The sequence below is a fragment of the Mauremys reevesii genome, linkage group 2, assembly GCF_016161935.1.
Source record: "Mauremys reevesii isolate NIE-2019 linkage group 2, ASM1616193v1, whole genome shotgun sequence".
Classification (NCBI taxonomy): Eukaryota; Metazoa; Chordata; order Testudines; family Geoemydidae; genus Mauremys; species Mauremys reevesii.
Genome location: NC_052624.1, coordinates 97,831,651 through 97,848,831, shown reverse-complemented (window position 1 = coordinate 97,848,831; position 17,181 = coordinate 97,831,651). Strand labels below are relative to the sequence as shown.

At 38.7% G+C, this 17,181-nt stretch overlaps 1 protein-coding gene across 1 annotated transcript in view; it reads right to left on the bottom strand.

Annotated features, from left to right (window-relative positions):
- CNTNAP2 (contactin associated protein 2) overlaps nt 1-17,181 on the bottom strand; it is a 1,620,276-nt gene that overhangs the window by 880,231 nt on the left and 722,864 nt on the right. The window contains exon 4 of the mRNA XM_039524081.1: nt 12,741-12,888. Within this exon, the coding sequence (XP_039380015.1) occupies nt 12,741-12,888 (148 nt within the window). The remainder of the gene's footprint in view (nt 1-12,740; nt 12,889-17,181) is intronic.

Sequence of the window (17,181 nt, the reverse complement as noted above, 5' to 3'; positions counted from 1 at the left end):
TTAGCATAGCTTCATTGACTTCAATAGAGCTACACCAATTTGCAACATTTGAGTCTCCAGCCTATTTTGTCTGCAATCTTCCTATCATAGCTATTACTGCCAAATTCACTGGAAAACTAAAAGATCTCCCTGCAGATTAGCTCAACCTGCTTCAGATCTATTATCTGTGACCTCTCACAGCAATCTGGAGACCACTGCTGATGAATAGGAAACAAGGATCTTATCTAGATTCAGAAATGTTTTTTCAGAACACAGGGTATGTCTGACACTTCAAAGCAGAGCTGAGAAAAATAATTCATAGCAAATAATGTATTTGACACAAAAAGTATTGCAGCTAGCTTGGGGTAATTCCATATTATACCTCATTCTGATAAAGATAAATTGATCATTGAACTAAAAACTGATGGTCGCCTAGGTGCAAGTGATCGTGACCTAATTTCATTTGTTATGTGCAAATTGAATATACCCGTAGTCCTGACCAATAATATATACACACAGACACACACAGAGTGCTTTTAGAGGGCCAATTTCCCAAAGCAAAAAATAATTAGGGACAAAACTGTATAGAGAAAAAAATCTGAATGAAAATTGGGAGTTGTTTAAGAATTATTTTTTTATTTATTTATTTTGTGCCCCATAAACCTACAACCTGCAATCATACAAGAGGGCTTCTTGGTTGAAAGGCTTCTTAGTTAAGTGGAAAGGGAAAATAGACTTTAAAATGTATATAACATGGAAAAATGGGGAAGTTGACAGCAGTGAATACAAATGAGGATATTAAACAGCAACTATTAAAGCTAAACATTTTAAAATTTGTCGGACTAGAAACTTGCACCCAAGACTGCTAAAATAATTGGCCAATGAGATCCCTGAACCACCAAGGTTTATTTTTTAACTTATCTTTGAGCACTGGGAAAGTTCAATAGGATTAGGAAGTAAATATGTTGTATCAATAATTAGAAAGGGTAAATAGGATAACCCAGGTAACTATAGGCAGGTTAACCTGACATCACTCCTGGGTAAAATAATGGAAAGGCTCATATGGGATGCAAACAATAAAGGCTTATAGGAGCGTAGCATAATTTAATTCCAATTAACACAGTGTTATGGAAAATAAGGTCTTGTCAAACAAAATTCATATTGATGAGAGAACAAGCTTAGTTGATAAAGGTGAGTATATAGACAAAATATATTTAAGACTTTTTAAGGCATTTGACTTAGTCCTGCATGACAGTCTGATAAAGAATTAGCACTATACAAATTCAATGTAGCCTATTTTAAACGGATTAAAAACAGCTTAAGTGATTGCTCTCAAAAAGTTACTAAATGGGGAATCAGCAGCATCATATGGGTATGTTTCCAGAGAGGTCTTCCAGGGATCTGTACTTAGTACAATGCTAGCCAATATATTTATCAATGGCCTAGATGGAAATATAAAAAAAAGTTTGCTAGTGAAATTTGCAGATGACACAAAATTGGTGAAGTGGTTTGAAAAAAATCATCTCTTTTTGTGCTTGCAACTTATCTGTAAACATTCTACCATTTTCTCAAATGTATTCATTATTTGAAATTAGTTGCCAATTAATTAATTAATTAATTCTTGGTGTGTAGACTGTGCACAAAGTATTTAATTATATTTAAAATCTGAGATGTTTGTTTTTTATTGGATGTATGAGTCACATGCAATATTTCTGTGCCCTGATTGGGTAAATCTAACTCTTAGAATTAAATTTCTGATATGAATATGGCTTCAAAAATTTACTTTCTGCAAATCTTCCTCAATCTTTATTTAAAAATTGCCATTTCCATAAAAAATCCTCCCAGTAAATATATTGATAAAATATTTTTAGAAAGTTAACAAAAAAGGCTTAGACAGAATCAGTATGTGTAAAAAAATTGAACGTATTAATGGACATTTTTCTAATGTTAGCTCAGCTCTACTGCAAGCATTAAAATCTTTCTGAACTGCTCAGGGATTGAAGGATTCCAGATTTTCCATACATTATTAAAAATATGCAGATCAACTTAATTTTACAGAACCTCTATATAGATTTCGAAAAAAAAAATAGATACTGTAAATGCAAGAGAATGAGATAAGGCTTTGAATTACCTTTTGTGTACAGTTGCATTGCTAGAAATCAAAACTATTCTCTTCAAAATGTTTTCCCTTCATTTCCACATGGATGTGTGCACACAGTATAAAATAACTCTTATTGAGTAATTCATATGCCTTCTCTATTGAATGAACAATTTATTAACCTATCTAGGGATCCAAATGAAACCAGTATGAATAGTAATTATATTAAAACAACAGCGTGAATTAAATTTGGGAGAAAAAATGTTCAATATTCCATTGTTTTGCTACATTTCTGAAAATATATATTATTAAAATATATATTATATAATATATAATATATATTTTCAGAAATGTAGCAAAACAATTATATATATAAAGTAACTACAAATTGGAACCTGAAAGGGGTTCTCAAACTTTTTCATAGTGAGGACTACATCTCAATAGAGAGAATGCCTTGCAGACCACATTCCATCCCACTTGTGGTTGTGCAGATCAGTTCCCTTGCAGGAGGGGAAGATTTTTGATAGCCCACAGCCTGTTAGTATGCCCAGACCACCACCCACAGCTGGAATACCAATTGTTATGCTCATTGTTGAAAGCAGCTAGAAAGGCTCTTTCTGAAGCCTTAGTACAACTAACAGACACGGATGGGGAAGTGAGCAACCACAAGGAGTAAATATGACCCTGTTCCCTCTTGACTTGAACTTTTTGCCAAAGCATGCAGTTTTGCAACATGGAAAGTCTTGCAGTAGTTAACTATTGCTATGTGAAATATAGCTGGCTAACTGATGGAAAATTACCCATGCCTGACAGGCTGGAAAACTCCACACTGGGATTCTGCTCAGCACCCTTCTTTAATGAGCAAGCTAGGTATTACTAACAAATTGGTATAAAAAGAGGAAGAATTCTGAACTCAGTGGACATTTGGACGCCTCTCACATTCCCCTGCAGATGGAAGGCTGGCTACTGGACATCTACAGAAATCCACTTGAGACCTCTTCAAGATCCTGGATAAATATTAATCTGGGATTAATTTGGGTGCTCTACTAACTTGTTGCAGATGTGTGTAAGTACTGGAGACTAAATATAGCAGAAGCTTTGAGTGCAAGTACTTTAGTTTGCCTGCTTGCATCAACTATCTATCGGATGGTCTGTGTTCCCATTCATTTATTTTCTGTCATTGCCTTGCAAAGAGTAAAGTTAGCAAGAGCTTTGGGTTCAGCTAACCTTAGGTAACACCCCTACCACTAATGAGTCAATAATGTCCTTGGGGCAGCCATATTAAATGCTTACATGAAAAAAAATAGTAAGAAAGTACTTAGAGTCTGATAACCCACAATTAAGTCAATGAGAGCTAGGTGCTCAGTCCCTTTGAAATTCAGGGTTTTTTAAAATATAATTAGGTATGGGATACCAAAAAGAGCCAACAAAATGTGACCAGTTAGCTCTCCATAGACCACCAATGGTTATGAAGCAAAATATGGGAACTAATGGAGTAGAATAATGTCAGGCTGTAGTTCTGATGGAAACACAGTCAGCTGACCCAGTGGCAGACCACTCTTACACTGTTAGGGCCCTGGACTGGGACATGATGGAGTTGGGCAGGCCCACCTTCCCCCTGCCAGTCCACCCCTGGAGTGGCAGTATTCCCTCTCCTGAAGCCATGAGGTCTGCATTCCTCAGACATCCCTACCTGAGCCCCACAGACAGTAGCTTGCCTTTTGTCTCTACCTGAACCCCATAGACTGGGTGGATAAACTGCTACAGCTCTGCCTCACTGCAGACCAGAGCCTTGACTGCTTGTTGCCCCGCCCTGCTCAAAGGCTGAGTGAATGAACTACTGCCACTCTGCCTGGTTGCAGGCCAGAGCCTAGACTGTGCACAGTCCCACTCTGCTTGAAGGCCTGGGCCCACTGAGAACCATTAATTCCCCCTTCATTTTTTCTTCCTTTGGGAGAATACTCTAGCAGACCAAACTGCAAGGAGGTGTGGCCTCCCTCAGATATGGACAGCTAGCCATGACAGGTTACAGATATATTAACAGGAGTGTCATATGTAAGACAGATGGTGTAATTGTTCTGCTCTACTTGGTACTAGCGAGGCCTCGGCTGGAGTACTGTGTCCAGTTTCAGGCACCACATTTTAAAAAATATGTAAATAAATTAGAGAAATTCCAGAGGAGAGCAAAAAAAAAAAAATAAGAGGTTTACAAAACATGACCTACAAGGAAAGGTTGAAAGAACTGGGCATGTATAGTTTAGAGACGAGAAGGCTGAGTAGGGACTGGTAAAAGTCTTCAAGTATACTGAAGGTTATTATAAAGATGATGGTGACCCATTGTTCTCCATGTCCACCAAGGGTAGAACAAGAAGTAATCAGCTTAGTTTGCATCCAGGAGATTCAAGGTTAAATATTAAGAAAACCTTTCTAACTATAAGGATAGTTGAGCATTCAACAGGTTACCTACAGAGGTTGTGGAACCCATTTCATTGGACATTTTTATAAAGAGAGAAGAGAAACACCTGTCAGAGATAGTCTAGTTATATATAATCCAGCCTCAGCACAAGGGGCCGGACTAGGGGTACCTTCCAGCCCAACATTTCTGTGATTCTGTATCATATTGAAAAAGGAAAATGGTGACTTTTTAGCCTCTAAAAAAGAATAATCTACACATACAGTGAACAAACATGATTGTTTTTTCTTAGCTATCTTGACTCCTAGCACAAAACACCACTACGTTTGGTACAAAGGAAAACATTAGTTTACTGATTCATGAAACACCACAGCAGGGGAAAAAAACCCACCAGTTTCAGCTAAACTTTGGGGGAAGGCAAATAGAAAAGGAACAGAATAATTCAAAAAAGCCTGGAAATAACTGCAAACTTAATGTATATTTTATTCCAGACATGCAGGGAAACAAATATGGGGAGGCCCCTCAGGCTTAAAATTGGTGGCAGGGAATCAAAACACACAGCCTGAAATCTCGTGAACTTTTTGTTTCAGAATGAGCAACACCTGATTTCTCAGGTGGCCAAGCCGCCATGGACAAACAAATAGGTCACTGCTTAAAGAAATCAAAGACGAGAATGTCAGGCAGAATCATCATGAGCATTCACTCAAGCAAAGAGCTTTAAAGACTGTACCACAGTGCTCAGACTGAGACTGTTCAATTGTATATGCCTGAAATCTGCCAACCTTACTTAGTGAGAAAGGACACAAATGTTATTTCATTTCTCACTCCCGCAGATGTTTATGGAACCTAAAGAAATTTAGAAGAAATCTGACCTCTGCATTAATAGACTATACATTATGTATAATAATAGCTCAAAGACTAGAGAATAGGTTTTTTTATAACAAACACTCATACTTAAATTGAAGTCCTTACAAAAATATGAGTCTGCTGTTTTTCAGAAGGGAAATGTCATATGCAATGAGTTAAAAAAATATGCAAAGTCAGGACACTTATGTCACATTGTCTTGGATCACATTCCACTTATATGGCTGAGAGGAGGGAGATTAAATTAATTCCATAAAAAGGTCTGTGAAGAAACTTTCCCAAACGAGCCAGTTATACAAACCCCCCTAATTTAAATATTGGATTTTTGTTTTGATGAAAAGGCCAAATGTAACTGAAAGGTGCCTAGAGATGCAGTGGAACAAGTGGGTGGGGTATGTATTCATGGAGAGTATACTTATTTCCCTTTGACGTTAACTGTACATTCATTGCAGGCTAATAAACAGATGTACACATTTGCTGCTGCAATTGTCAAAGCCTCTGTGCCCAGGAATGGCTGCCAGCAGACTCATTACAACATTTCTGTGCAACTTAAGTTTACTTAATCTTTTGATGCCTTTTGTTATATACACGGAATACAGAGTTGTTGTTTTTTTAAGTTGTGCCTACAGATTTCTGAAGGTAGTACAAAATAGAGGTAATGAATAAACCAAATTCTGCTCTCACTTACATTCATGCAACTTCATTTAATTCATTGGGAACATTGTCCAATAATAATAATTTATATTTATTTGATATCTTAAAAATGCCAACAGATCCTACAGCTCTTAACAATCTGGGGGCCTAGCCCTGAAATCCTTACTCCCTCAAAATATTGACTTTAATAGGATTTTGACAGAGCAAGGACTTCAAGATTTTTCCCTATGTACATAAAACAACACTGAAATAAAGCTATCTCTAGTCTGGAGAGTGGCAGCCAACCACCATCCAACATCCTCATGAAGTGGGAGGAGCACTTTTGGTCAAGGATGATGAGGGAAAACATCTATTTGAAAAACGCCATGGGATTGTTAATGTCCAAACAGAGAAAATCAAGCACAAATTTTAAAGGTCTTTTAAAAAAGACTCCATGCTAAAAAATGGGCAAGTTAACACAGAAATATACATTGTCACAAATAGAGCAATATACATCTTCCAGCAAAAGTTCTACTATCCGTTCCCCTACTCCTTGAAATCTCAATGTAGGTACACCACTACCTCGATATAATGACACACGATATAACACAAATTTGGATACAACATGGTAAAGCAGTGCTCCAGGGGTTCGGGGCTTTGCACTCCAGTGGATCAAAGCAAGTTCAATATGACACGGTTTCACCTATAACGCGGTAAGATTTTTTGGCTCCCAAGGACAGCGTTAAATCAAGGTAGAGGTGTATTTAGCCATGCACTGGTAATGTCAAGAGGTCAGAATATCAGGCTGTGTTTGCAACTGCTGAGCTATGAAGATAATCTTCATGAAATGTAATATATTAACCTACCTTAAGTATAGAACCATTCACTACAGAGCAGCTGAAATAAAAGAAAGCTGTTGATGTTGCGCAATTATAGGAACTCCCATTCATACTCAAGAGCAGATTTGTAGGAGTCATGTGGGCAGAACAACTAAAGCATTGTTTTGATTCCACTGATTTTTTTTACCAAAGTGAAATCTCAGACTGCACTGCATTTGTTTAAATTCCAGATTTAAAAGAATGAATATGAGAATTTAGTAGAGCTGTTTAGTAAACAAACACATTTTTTCATAAAACTTTCAATTTAATAATTCCATTTTGTGTGTGCACTGTTCTTGTAGCTGTGTTGGTCCCAGGATAGGAGACACACAAGGTGGGTGAGGTAATATCTTTTATTGGATCAACTTCTCTTGGTAAAAGAGACATGCTTTTCAAACTCCAAAGACCTGAGTAAGGCTTGAAAGCTTGTTTCTTTCACCAACAGAAGTTGGTACAATAAAAGATTTTACCTCACTTCCACCGTCTCTCTCATATCCCATTTTCGGTCAGAAATGGTTCTGATTAAACTTTTCTGTACAGCTCCACCATTTATGTAAGAGGAAAAAGATCTCAGAGACAATCTAATTTAATAAGAGTATAGTATGATGTGGGAGACATGGATTAAGGAACAACCTCACTATTCTTACTCCTTAGATTAGTAGGTGGGTTGGGGCTAGAAGTGCAATGGAGGCAATATGTATAGGGGTTGTAGGAATGAGGGTTTGATCTAAGTTCTATGGATGTCAATAAAAAATACACCCATTGACTTCCATGGGCTTCAGATCAGACCCGGTTGCTTTTTGCTACTCTGGTAGCCACCAGAGTGTACTATTGAATCTGGCCAATCCTCACTTTTGGGGAAACAGCAGCTTGCACATCTGTCTTGAACATTCCTTTTGATATTTATGTGCAGTGGATGATTCTAGGCAGGATGGGGCTGTCATATCAGGTATGCATGGTGACCATTTGGGAAGGGCAGGGGGTGTATAGGCAGGAGTAATAGAAGGAAATTGAGCAAAGAAAAATTACAGACAAATATCAGAGAAAATTTCCTAACAAAGAGGTGAAGTCAAATGTGGAATATATTTACGAAGGCAAACAGAGGCTTATGACATTTATAGCTAGACTAGAATAGCTGGAGATTACATTGTAGTGAACAATTCTCTACAGGCAGGGAGGTAGACAAGATCACCTATCGCCCAAAAGAGCTGTTCCATCTTTTATATTTAGATCTTCTTCAATATGTCATAGACAGTTTTTACTAACATTCATTTCAAATCCTAAGGGCTGTTCTCTTTGACTATGACAGTAACCCTCATAACTTGCTATTGGCATGCACAGGTTTTTGTTCGCAAGAATGTTTAGAGAATAGTTGTTCTCCATAAAAATAGTCAGGTTTATATAAAATCAAGTGTATGTGCTATTTTTTTTTAAATGTAGTCATCCAACTATGGAGCAGAAGTATTAACATCTGATTTAGGTCACACAATAATTAATAAAGCAAACAGTTCAAATGAACACTTTGCAAACATGAGACAGACTGAAATTTGTTCAAATAAACTATCTGGCAAATATTTTCAAATGGAACTTGTCAAATAATGGAAACAAATTTGTGAAGCTATTCCAAAATAAACCACAAAAGTTCAATTTGCTGCTAGTCATGGAGTGAGAATATTTGTTTTGGAACTGCTGTGTGTTTTGTGTACTGTGAATATTTGTGTGATGTTTGAAAGCGTTTTACAAAAATGTTTGTCAATCTCAAAAATATATCCTTTGTATATGAAGTATATTATTCATTATTCATGTTTTGTGTTTGCTATTTCTTATTATCATCTCTTCTCCTATTAAAAAGGTTCAGGCATCCAATGAAAGTGCGAAAATACACCATATGACCACATCCAAACAATGCTTTCCATCCTTTATATAGCACTTAAACATCAAGAATTCCTTCTGTTGTTATCAGTAAGCATTGCCAAATGTTTTGCTACAGTACTGCTGTTGCCATTTTGTAGGCATTCATCCATCTCAGGACAGAGATAGAGGAACTATTCATCTGGTAATGATACCGTAGAAGCTTATTATGAACTTCATGAATCAGTAGTGAAATGTACTGTATTCCACTAGTCATAGCCTCCAGATGCCTTTGCTTTACTGCCTGTCTCAGGATTTCATAAATGTGGCCATGATGGAAGTATTCAAGTATGACTGTACATGGCTCTGCTCTCTGCTTTCAAAGGAGTGGAAAAGAAAGCTTCCATCAGTTCTACCTTAACTGACTCATGGACATTTTCCCTTTGGAAACATTGCTTTTTAACAAAGGATGTCACTGACAGTGTAAAGGCCTCCTCATCTCAACCTTACTGAGGATGAAATGGTGTCTCCTGGTAAGATATAGGACTTGCTAAAGTACCCTTTGAAGTAAATGTTAAAACTCCCATTGACTATAAAAGGAGCAGTTCCACAGTATGTGATCTTCTCTTTGCTGCAGCTATTTCAAGCATCGTCCCTCCTCCTACTCTATCTGCTCCATTAACAGAATCTTTGATAAGACACAGTCCACACACCCCTTTGCAGGACCAATTTCGGCTTTCTTGGTGTTAAACTTAACCAACCAACAGGTGAACATTAGACAATGTAAAATCCACTCTGTATAGTGCCTTAGTGTGAGGCTACTCCTTCAGTTCCTAACTGGGGCCTTCTAAGCCCACATCACCAGACTTCTCTGAACTAAACCCAAGAACCCTCTCTTAGGGAAGCCCAGCTCTCAAACTTCCTTCCTTTTTTTTTCTTTTTCTTTTTCTCCTTTGTTTTCCCCTACAGCTGTAGTGCCTCCTTCCAGGCTTGATACTGCTGCTAGGTCTTGTAGGCTGCAGGGGCCACCTGCAACCCATCTCCAGGACTGTTAGCCCCTTCCTGCCCTGCTCCAGTGGAGGGTTTGTCCACTCTGCCACAGAACGAAATAGGAATCTTACAAGCATGCTAAACAGCTGAATGATATAGGTAATAGAACCTACGTTAGAGGGATTCAGAATAGCTTATTTCAGTGGGCAATTCATCCTGCATAACTCAGAAATTTTGCCCCATCTGTATATGTCTGAGGATGTGTTTCTCTGGAATAGCTTCACATAGGCACAGACTCAACCCTGGTTTATTGATTTCAATAAAGATACACTAGAGATAAATTTGACCAATAGCCCTGATATTAAGATATTACTATCAACATTTTCAAGTGTGAGTTCTTAAAATTAGGCATCTATATCCATGTTTAGGCATCTAAGTATAAGTAGATAGCTTTGCAAAGAACTGAGCATCTGCAGCTCTTATTTCCTTCAATGAGATCTGGGGTGCTCAACGCTGAAAAAAATCAGATTGCTTTATTCAGGTGCCTACATTTAGGCACAGAAGTGTGAAATTCTAGTCTGTAGGGGTAAATTTTTCAAAATCATCCAAATGACTTTTGAGAAATCCAATTTTCAAAAGTAGAAAGGAGAGAGACAATAAGACTTAAAACTCCTAAATGTCTAAGGGCTGGTCTCCACTACTGGAGAGATCAATGCTGTTGCAATTGATGCAGCAGGGATCAATTTAGTGGATCCAGTGAAGATCTGCTAAATCAATAGCAGAGTGCTCTCCGGTCAACGCTGGTTCTCCAGCTCTCCAAGAAGAGTAAGGCAAGTCGACCGGAGACCATCTCCCATTGTCTCAGCACCATGAAGATACCATGGTAAGTTGACCTAAGCTACGTCAATTCCAGCTACGTTATTCACATAGCTGGAGTAGTGTAACTTAGGTCAACTTATCCCCTGGAGTAGTGTAACTTAGGTCAACTTTTAAAAATAGACTTAGGCTCCAAATCACTTCGGCACTTATGAAAATATTCCCTAGGTCTTCTGAATAAGGACTCAATTCTGTCCTCAGATACATCTGTGCAATTCCCAGTGACCTCAGTGGGATTTTCAGAGGTGCATGCCAGGAAAAAAACTCACTCCTAAATATAGTACACAGAGTACTCCCTAGTGTCTCACTGTAGTGCAATTTTTCTCCTTAAGCAGTACGACATTTTAAAATCTTTTTGCCATTGAAAATCCAGGTGCTTTCACTGCACAGTTGGCTTTCTTCATTCAAAAGGGCTATAAATCTCCAGTTTTTAACAAAGAGTGAACAATCCAGTCTTCTTCTACACAGCACATATAGTAATACATATGCTATTCTCCCTTCATGATTGTCACAGATGCCCTAACCAAGGCTCTGCTTACCACTCAGCAAACTAGACCTATTTTCCCACACACTCCGGTGTGGCACACTGGGAATTCTGAGGTACAACTTCAGGTACATTTTAAATAGGAGGATTTTACTGAATTATCATGAAAATGATTAATAAAACTAATACACTACATCTTGTGTTACTTGTTTTGATGTTAAATTTAATTGTCTAAGCGTTTGGGTTTCTCTCCTCATCAAATCCAGAATTCTGACTACTTTCACTAATACTTAGGGCAGGTCTACACTACGGGGCTAAGTTGACCTAACTTCTGTAACTCTACCTACGTGAATAACGTAGCTGGAGTCAACGTATGTTAAGTCGACTTATTTCGATGTCTACATTGTGCTAGATTGATGGGCGAAACTCTCCCGTTGATTTAACTTATGCTTCTCATTCCGGTGGAGTAACGAAGTGGACAGGAGAGTGATTGGCGATTGATTTAGCGGGGTCTTCAATAGACTCACTAAATCGACCCCCGGTGGATCGATTGCTGCACGTCAATCCCCCGATAAGTGGAGACAAGCCCTTATTAACCTTCTTTACACTTATGTCCCCTCGCTGAACTCGGTAGGATGGCATATGGGTAGCTGCAAGCAACATTTGGCTCTTTCGTTTTTATTTTATCTACTCATTATTTATTGATAAGCCTCAGAGATAGGTACAGTATAAAGAACATAGATAAATAGACTGGCTGAGCCAAACTGCCCAATTTCTCCAGGGTTCATAGATAAGGATCACAGTTTCCATTTGAGCCTGCTTCTGAAAGCTGGGGAGCACCTGTGGCTCCTGCTGACATTTATAAGAGTTGCATCTATTTGACTCTTTTTATGAACAGGCATTTAATCCTGATTCTTTCTGACCCAACTAGTATTTTATTTTACCTTAAATGGAACATATATTTGTGGCTTTCACAGTTCTGACATTTCTTTGTTTAAAGATTAATGGAATTCATTTGGTCAGATGAGGAATCATAAAAGCCTAATTTGGAAGAAGGAGGGGAATTTGAAGTGCCTTAAAGTCTAATAGTTTCTGACCTTAAGTTCAGTATTGTATGCACCACTGCCTGCTAAGGTCTAAGCAGAAAACTGGAAGTCATAATCATATAAAGAATACAAGAATTATCTGTGAAAAATATATGATAAATATTTAGATAATATGAACAACTTTGATAGGCTTGTTAGTCACAAATGAATAAGTCTTTGAAATATCATTAATATCAGTCAATGAATTCTGTCATCTTTACCCCCAGTCATTGTTTCAGCGCCCTACATGCTACTACTACTACTCATACTAAAAATCTCTTCCTGAACTGTTCGGATCAGAATTATACAATAACAGTCAGAGTCTTCTACAAAAACAACAATGCTGATCAAAAGGAATTATTTCAAAGCAGTATCTTTGTGGATTCTAATATAGTATCTCCAGAGGAAGCTCAAACCAGTGATTCAGTACCATATTTTATGAGGCCCTAGGCAATATAATTAGCAAGTTTGGGAATGCCTTAATATATTTAACCGAAAGGTATTTAAGATTCAGAGTTTAATGCCTACCCATGCTGTTTGTTTACAAAGAGAAACTAGAGGGGAGAAGTAAATGTTAAGAAAAACTTACAGTACGGGCAGCCGTAGACCTCAGTTCTCAGCCCAATTTGGCCCTCTCCACTCCAGTCGAGAGGAACTATGCGTATATAGCGGGCTATAACCAGATGCTGTAAATCATGCCGGATCACGCTATCAGAATTTGTATTTCCAGGAAATGCCTAAGGAGAGGAAAAAGAAATCTCTTGTATCATTGGAATACTTCTGTGAGGGGAAAAAATAGGAACAACAGTCTTCTGAGTATTTAGATTAAACTGCATTCTAGTCAACCTGTCTCTATGCTAGTGATTGAATTAATGGATGATTCAATAAACATCATTGGGAGTTCTACAGTGCTCATGAAGGATGCCAGATATATGGCATTGGAAGCTAATGTCCTCTTTCTCCATAATAGGTACAGTATACATTATTCTTGGTTTAGTGAATCACAACAAAGGGTGAGAAAGTGGTTCATTCTGTATCTCTATCTAGTTTTTAGCTTGTTCATTAGAATGTCAATAAGCGTCCCAATTGTAGTGATTGTTTTTGTGATGAAGACTCTTATTCACTAATAACTAGACTGAATACACCAACTCTTTTTGCATAGATGGAAATAATTGTAGTTATTAGTGACATAGGACAGATTTGAACTGATGAACAGTGAAAAGCTCTTTCTCATTCCCTTGAGCCATACTGTTCCCCATTTCAGCTTTAAGATTATATAATAGAATTTACCATATTTCTGCAGGACCCAAAACCATACCTTAACTTTAAAGTCTCACTTGTAGGGAAACATGTAATCTTTACAATCAACACCTCACCCTAAACAACATGTGCAATTAGATATTTTGGAAATGGTGCTAATCAACATAATCTTGGGTATTTTTTCAAATACTAAGAACTCAGAGAAGGACACAATAGTTCTAAAGTGTATTAATGTTTCCAGAATTAATGAAGTCAACACATCTAGTGTTTTTTTTATTTTAGTTCCTCTTAGCATAATGATTCATAGCATCTGGCTCAACAGAAAACAATACCTGCTTGTTAACTCTGCTTACATATTTTCTATCTAGTCAGCCCTTGGACAGTCTGTTCATTCACAGCCAGAACTTCACATAGGCAGTACTTTCTTATCTTTCTATAGCTAGCTTTCACTGGAGATATACATGTGAAGCTACTGAACAGGGTAGTCTTACACCAAGGGGAAACGGATCACTAATTGTCAAAAAGACTATAAACAGTCATTGTTAGTACATTCTTATAAAATTCAGCCACTGAAGCTTTTGCTAGAGAAAAAACAGTATCCAAAGATTCAGAAGTAAACTCAGTATTAATCAATCGGTCTATATTTTAGTTATTCATATCAATCAGAACACAGTCATTCATTTAAAATAGTCTATTGTACACACTGCTATAGACAGTAATATACTAAGGGCTAGAATATACAAAATACACACTGCTCAAAATAAGGTGCGATGGGGACTCATCATCCCTGAGGAAGTTCCAGGAGAAATTCTTCTTTGTGAAAGAAGAATCTCTCCCCAAGATTCCCACCATGCTAGGAGAGGATTTATGCTTCTACACCCCTTGCATGCCAGTTCCAGTCTATGCTTGGCCATGTCCCTGTCCTCTCCCTGCATCCATTGGGCTGGGCTGTGCTTCCTATGCAGGGATCAATCATCTTAGAGTAAATTCAGTTACTACAATTGTGGAAGGCTCCTACTGGGGAAGCATAAGGAGAGGAAGTCGTCACTAGTACCCAGCAGAATCTGTTCCATGTTGTTTCTGGTTTGTTTGTTTTTTTCCTTCTGAATTTTAGTGGTTTTTTTATGCAAATTATGACCCACTTTAAAGCTGAATCTTTCCGTTTTTTTTATTTACAGATAATTATTTCAAAAGCATGCCTCAATGTTTTTTGTCTGTATTTCTTCACCCACCTGCAATTTTCACCAGGAAAGATTTTAAACATCAAAACTTCTTTGAGACAATTACCTTCACTTCTAGACATATTATTACAATTCTAGTATGTATGAATTCATAATTCTTTCAAGGACAGAAACACAAAAGTTCAAAACAGCTACAGTTGATTCTTTTACATGATTTTTTTTTTTTTTTTTTAGCCAGCCAAAATGATTGAGTTATTTCCAAGAATAAGTCTAGGGAAAAAAATACATTGTTTGCCCATGTTAAAATATACTGGAAACCTTTTCTTTGAAAAGCTCTAACACCTTATGCTTTGAAGCAGGTACTTGAAATGTGGCCTTTGTCTCAGACATGTGCCTTTTGCTGCCCCTGAAAATCCACCTACATTTGGCCAAAATATCAGCCTCTGAAAAATTGCAATTTGCATGTGCTCAGTAGAGACGTTAGATTTTAGCAGCTAAAATTGAAAGATCTCTTCCTCATTGAGCATGCTCCAGCCTCTCTTAACTCCTAATGCTGATCAGACTGCACATATGCCATCCCCACAAAGCAAATGAGCATGCTTTATCCCCTCAGAGGTCCTACTTGTTAGCAGCATATGCATGAACATCTCCACAGAGTGACTGAACATGCTCCAATCCTTGGCTACAGGGACAATGCCAGACTCTCTCTCTCACTAATAGCTGTTCCAGACCTAGGTGGAGCTGGGCACTGGAACTGTGAGCAGGCAGCCTCTCTCTTCTGTGCTCCAAGTAACCCCCTACCTGGCACCCAAGTAGCAAGGAGGAGGAAGCCATCTGCTTTGAATGCAAATGAGACACAAAGTGGACCAGGGAAGAGGGAAAGCAGATTGGGACAAGGTATCTGATGAGACTGGAAGTGGAAGTGTGGAGAGAGAGAACTGTACACCTGTATCTGGCTATAGAAGATGACACATTGGGAGCTGAGACAGGTATCTCGGGGGTAGAGGAGGCCGGGACTGGTTGGTCAAGAAGACTGGGACTAAGAGTTGGGCAGGGAAGGGATAGAGCCAGTTGTCGAGGGAAGGGGACACTGAGATCAGATGAAGATCTGAGAGCAAGAGGGATGGCTGGTACTAGGAACCCTGGGATGGAACAGGGGGAGGGGAGATTGATCTGGCAAGAGAAAGAGGCAGAGGGAGAACAGGAACTGATCTGGGAAAGAGACTTGAACAAGGAGCCAGAGATGGAGTGTGTTTTTTGGAGAGGAGACCAAGATTGAATGAGGATCATGTGGAGGGAGACTAGGACTGGGAGTGAGTGGGGTTGGGGGAAGGAAAGAGAGATTGCATGAAGTATTTGGAGGGGAAACTGGAACTGGATGGGCAAAGATACTGGGACTGGGTGTGGGGAGGGGAGGAATGGGAGTCGGAGAAGGAGACTGGGACTCATACAGCGAGCCCCAAACAACTGGGATTAGGAAGAGAAGCCTGGGAATGGAGACTTGGAAGGCTAGGAGAATGGGAGTAGGGAAGAGACAGGGCTGGGACAGGGACAAGTTGGATGTAATCAGGGAGAAGAGTAGGTTTGGGGAATGGGCAGAAGAGTCTCTGCCACTGGAACACTCACCTCCAGAGCCTAGAATGGAGCCCAACGTTCCTGAGTCTTATCATTCATCTGCTGTGAGTAAATATCTGTGAAACCATTGGCAGTGTCCATCCCCCTCTAGTGCTGGTCCACATATGAGCTTTAATTTGCTCCATTAGCTGAAGTTGCAGAAGTCTGTGCCATGGATCTAAAGGTTCCAAACCTACTGATGATCCATGTGGGTATCAATATGACATCTCATGTTGGAAATTTCCATTTGCTTTTTAAAAGCCTCAGAAATTACCCACCAAAAACTTTTTTAAAAGAACATTAAGATCACAAAGCCAAACTTTAGGAAATGCCAAGATTAAGGTTGCTCATGCAACCTTATTTCAGCCCCTTTGTATGTAGGTCTTATGATAGAGTCTCTAATTAAATGATTACATGCTATTTTTTCCATAAGACCCCTGCCTCATTCGGTGCACCCGATGGACCTGCTCTGGGAATAAATCAAGGTCATATAGTAAAAAGACTCTTGTCTCCTGCCTCATTTGTTGGAGAAGTTGGAAAGTAAACAATGAATGAGGCACAGGACTACTGGAAGAGAAAGAACAGGCACTTGAATGCTGCCTCAAACCATTTGGATTCTACAAGAATATAAGAGCTGACATACTGGATCAGACCAATGGTCTGTCCATCCCAGTATCCTGTTTCCTACAGTGGCCAGTACCAGAGCTTCGGCAGAGTATATAGAACAGGGCAATTTTGGAGTGATCCACCCCATCTCCTCACTCTGCTTCTGCAGTCAGAGTTCAGGATTGCCCAAAGCATCCCTGACCATCCTGGCTAATAGCTATTGATGGGCCTATCCTCCATGAACTTATCTAGTTCTTTTGACCATAGTTATATTTTTGGCCATCACAACATCCCACTGTGATGAGTTCCACAGGTTAATCTTGTTGTGTGAAAACATACTTCCTCTTATTTGTTTTAAACCTGCTACCT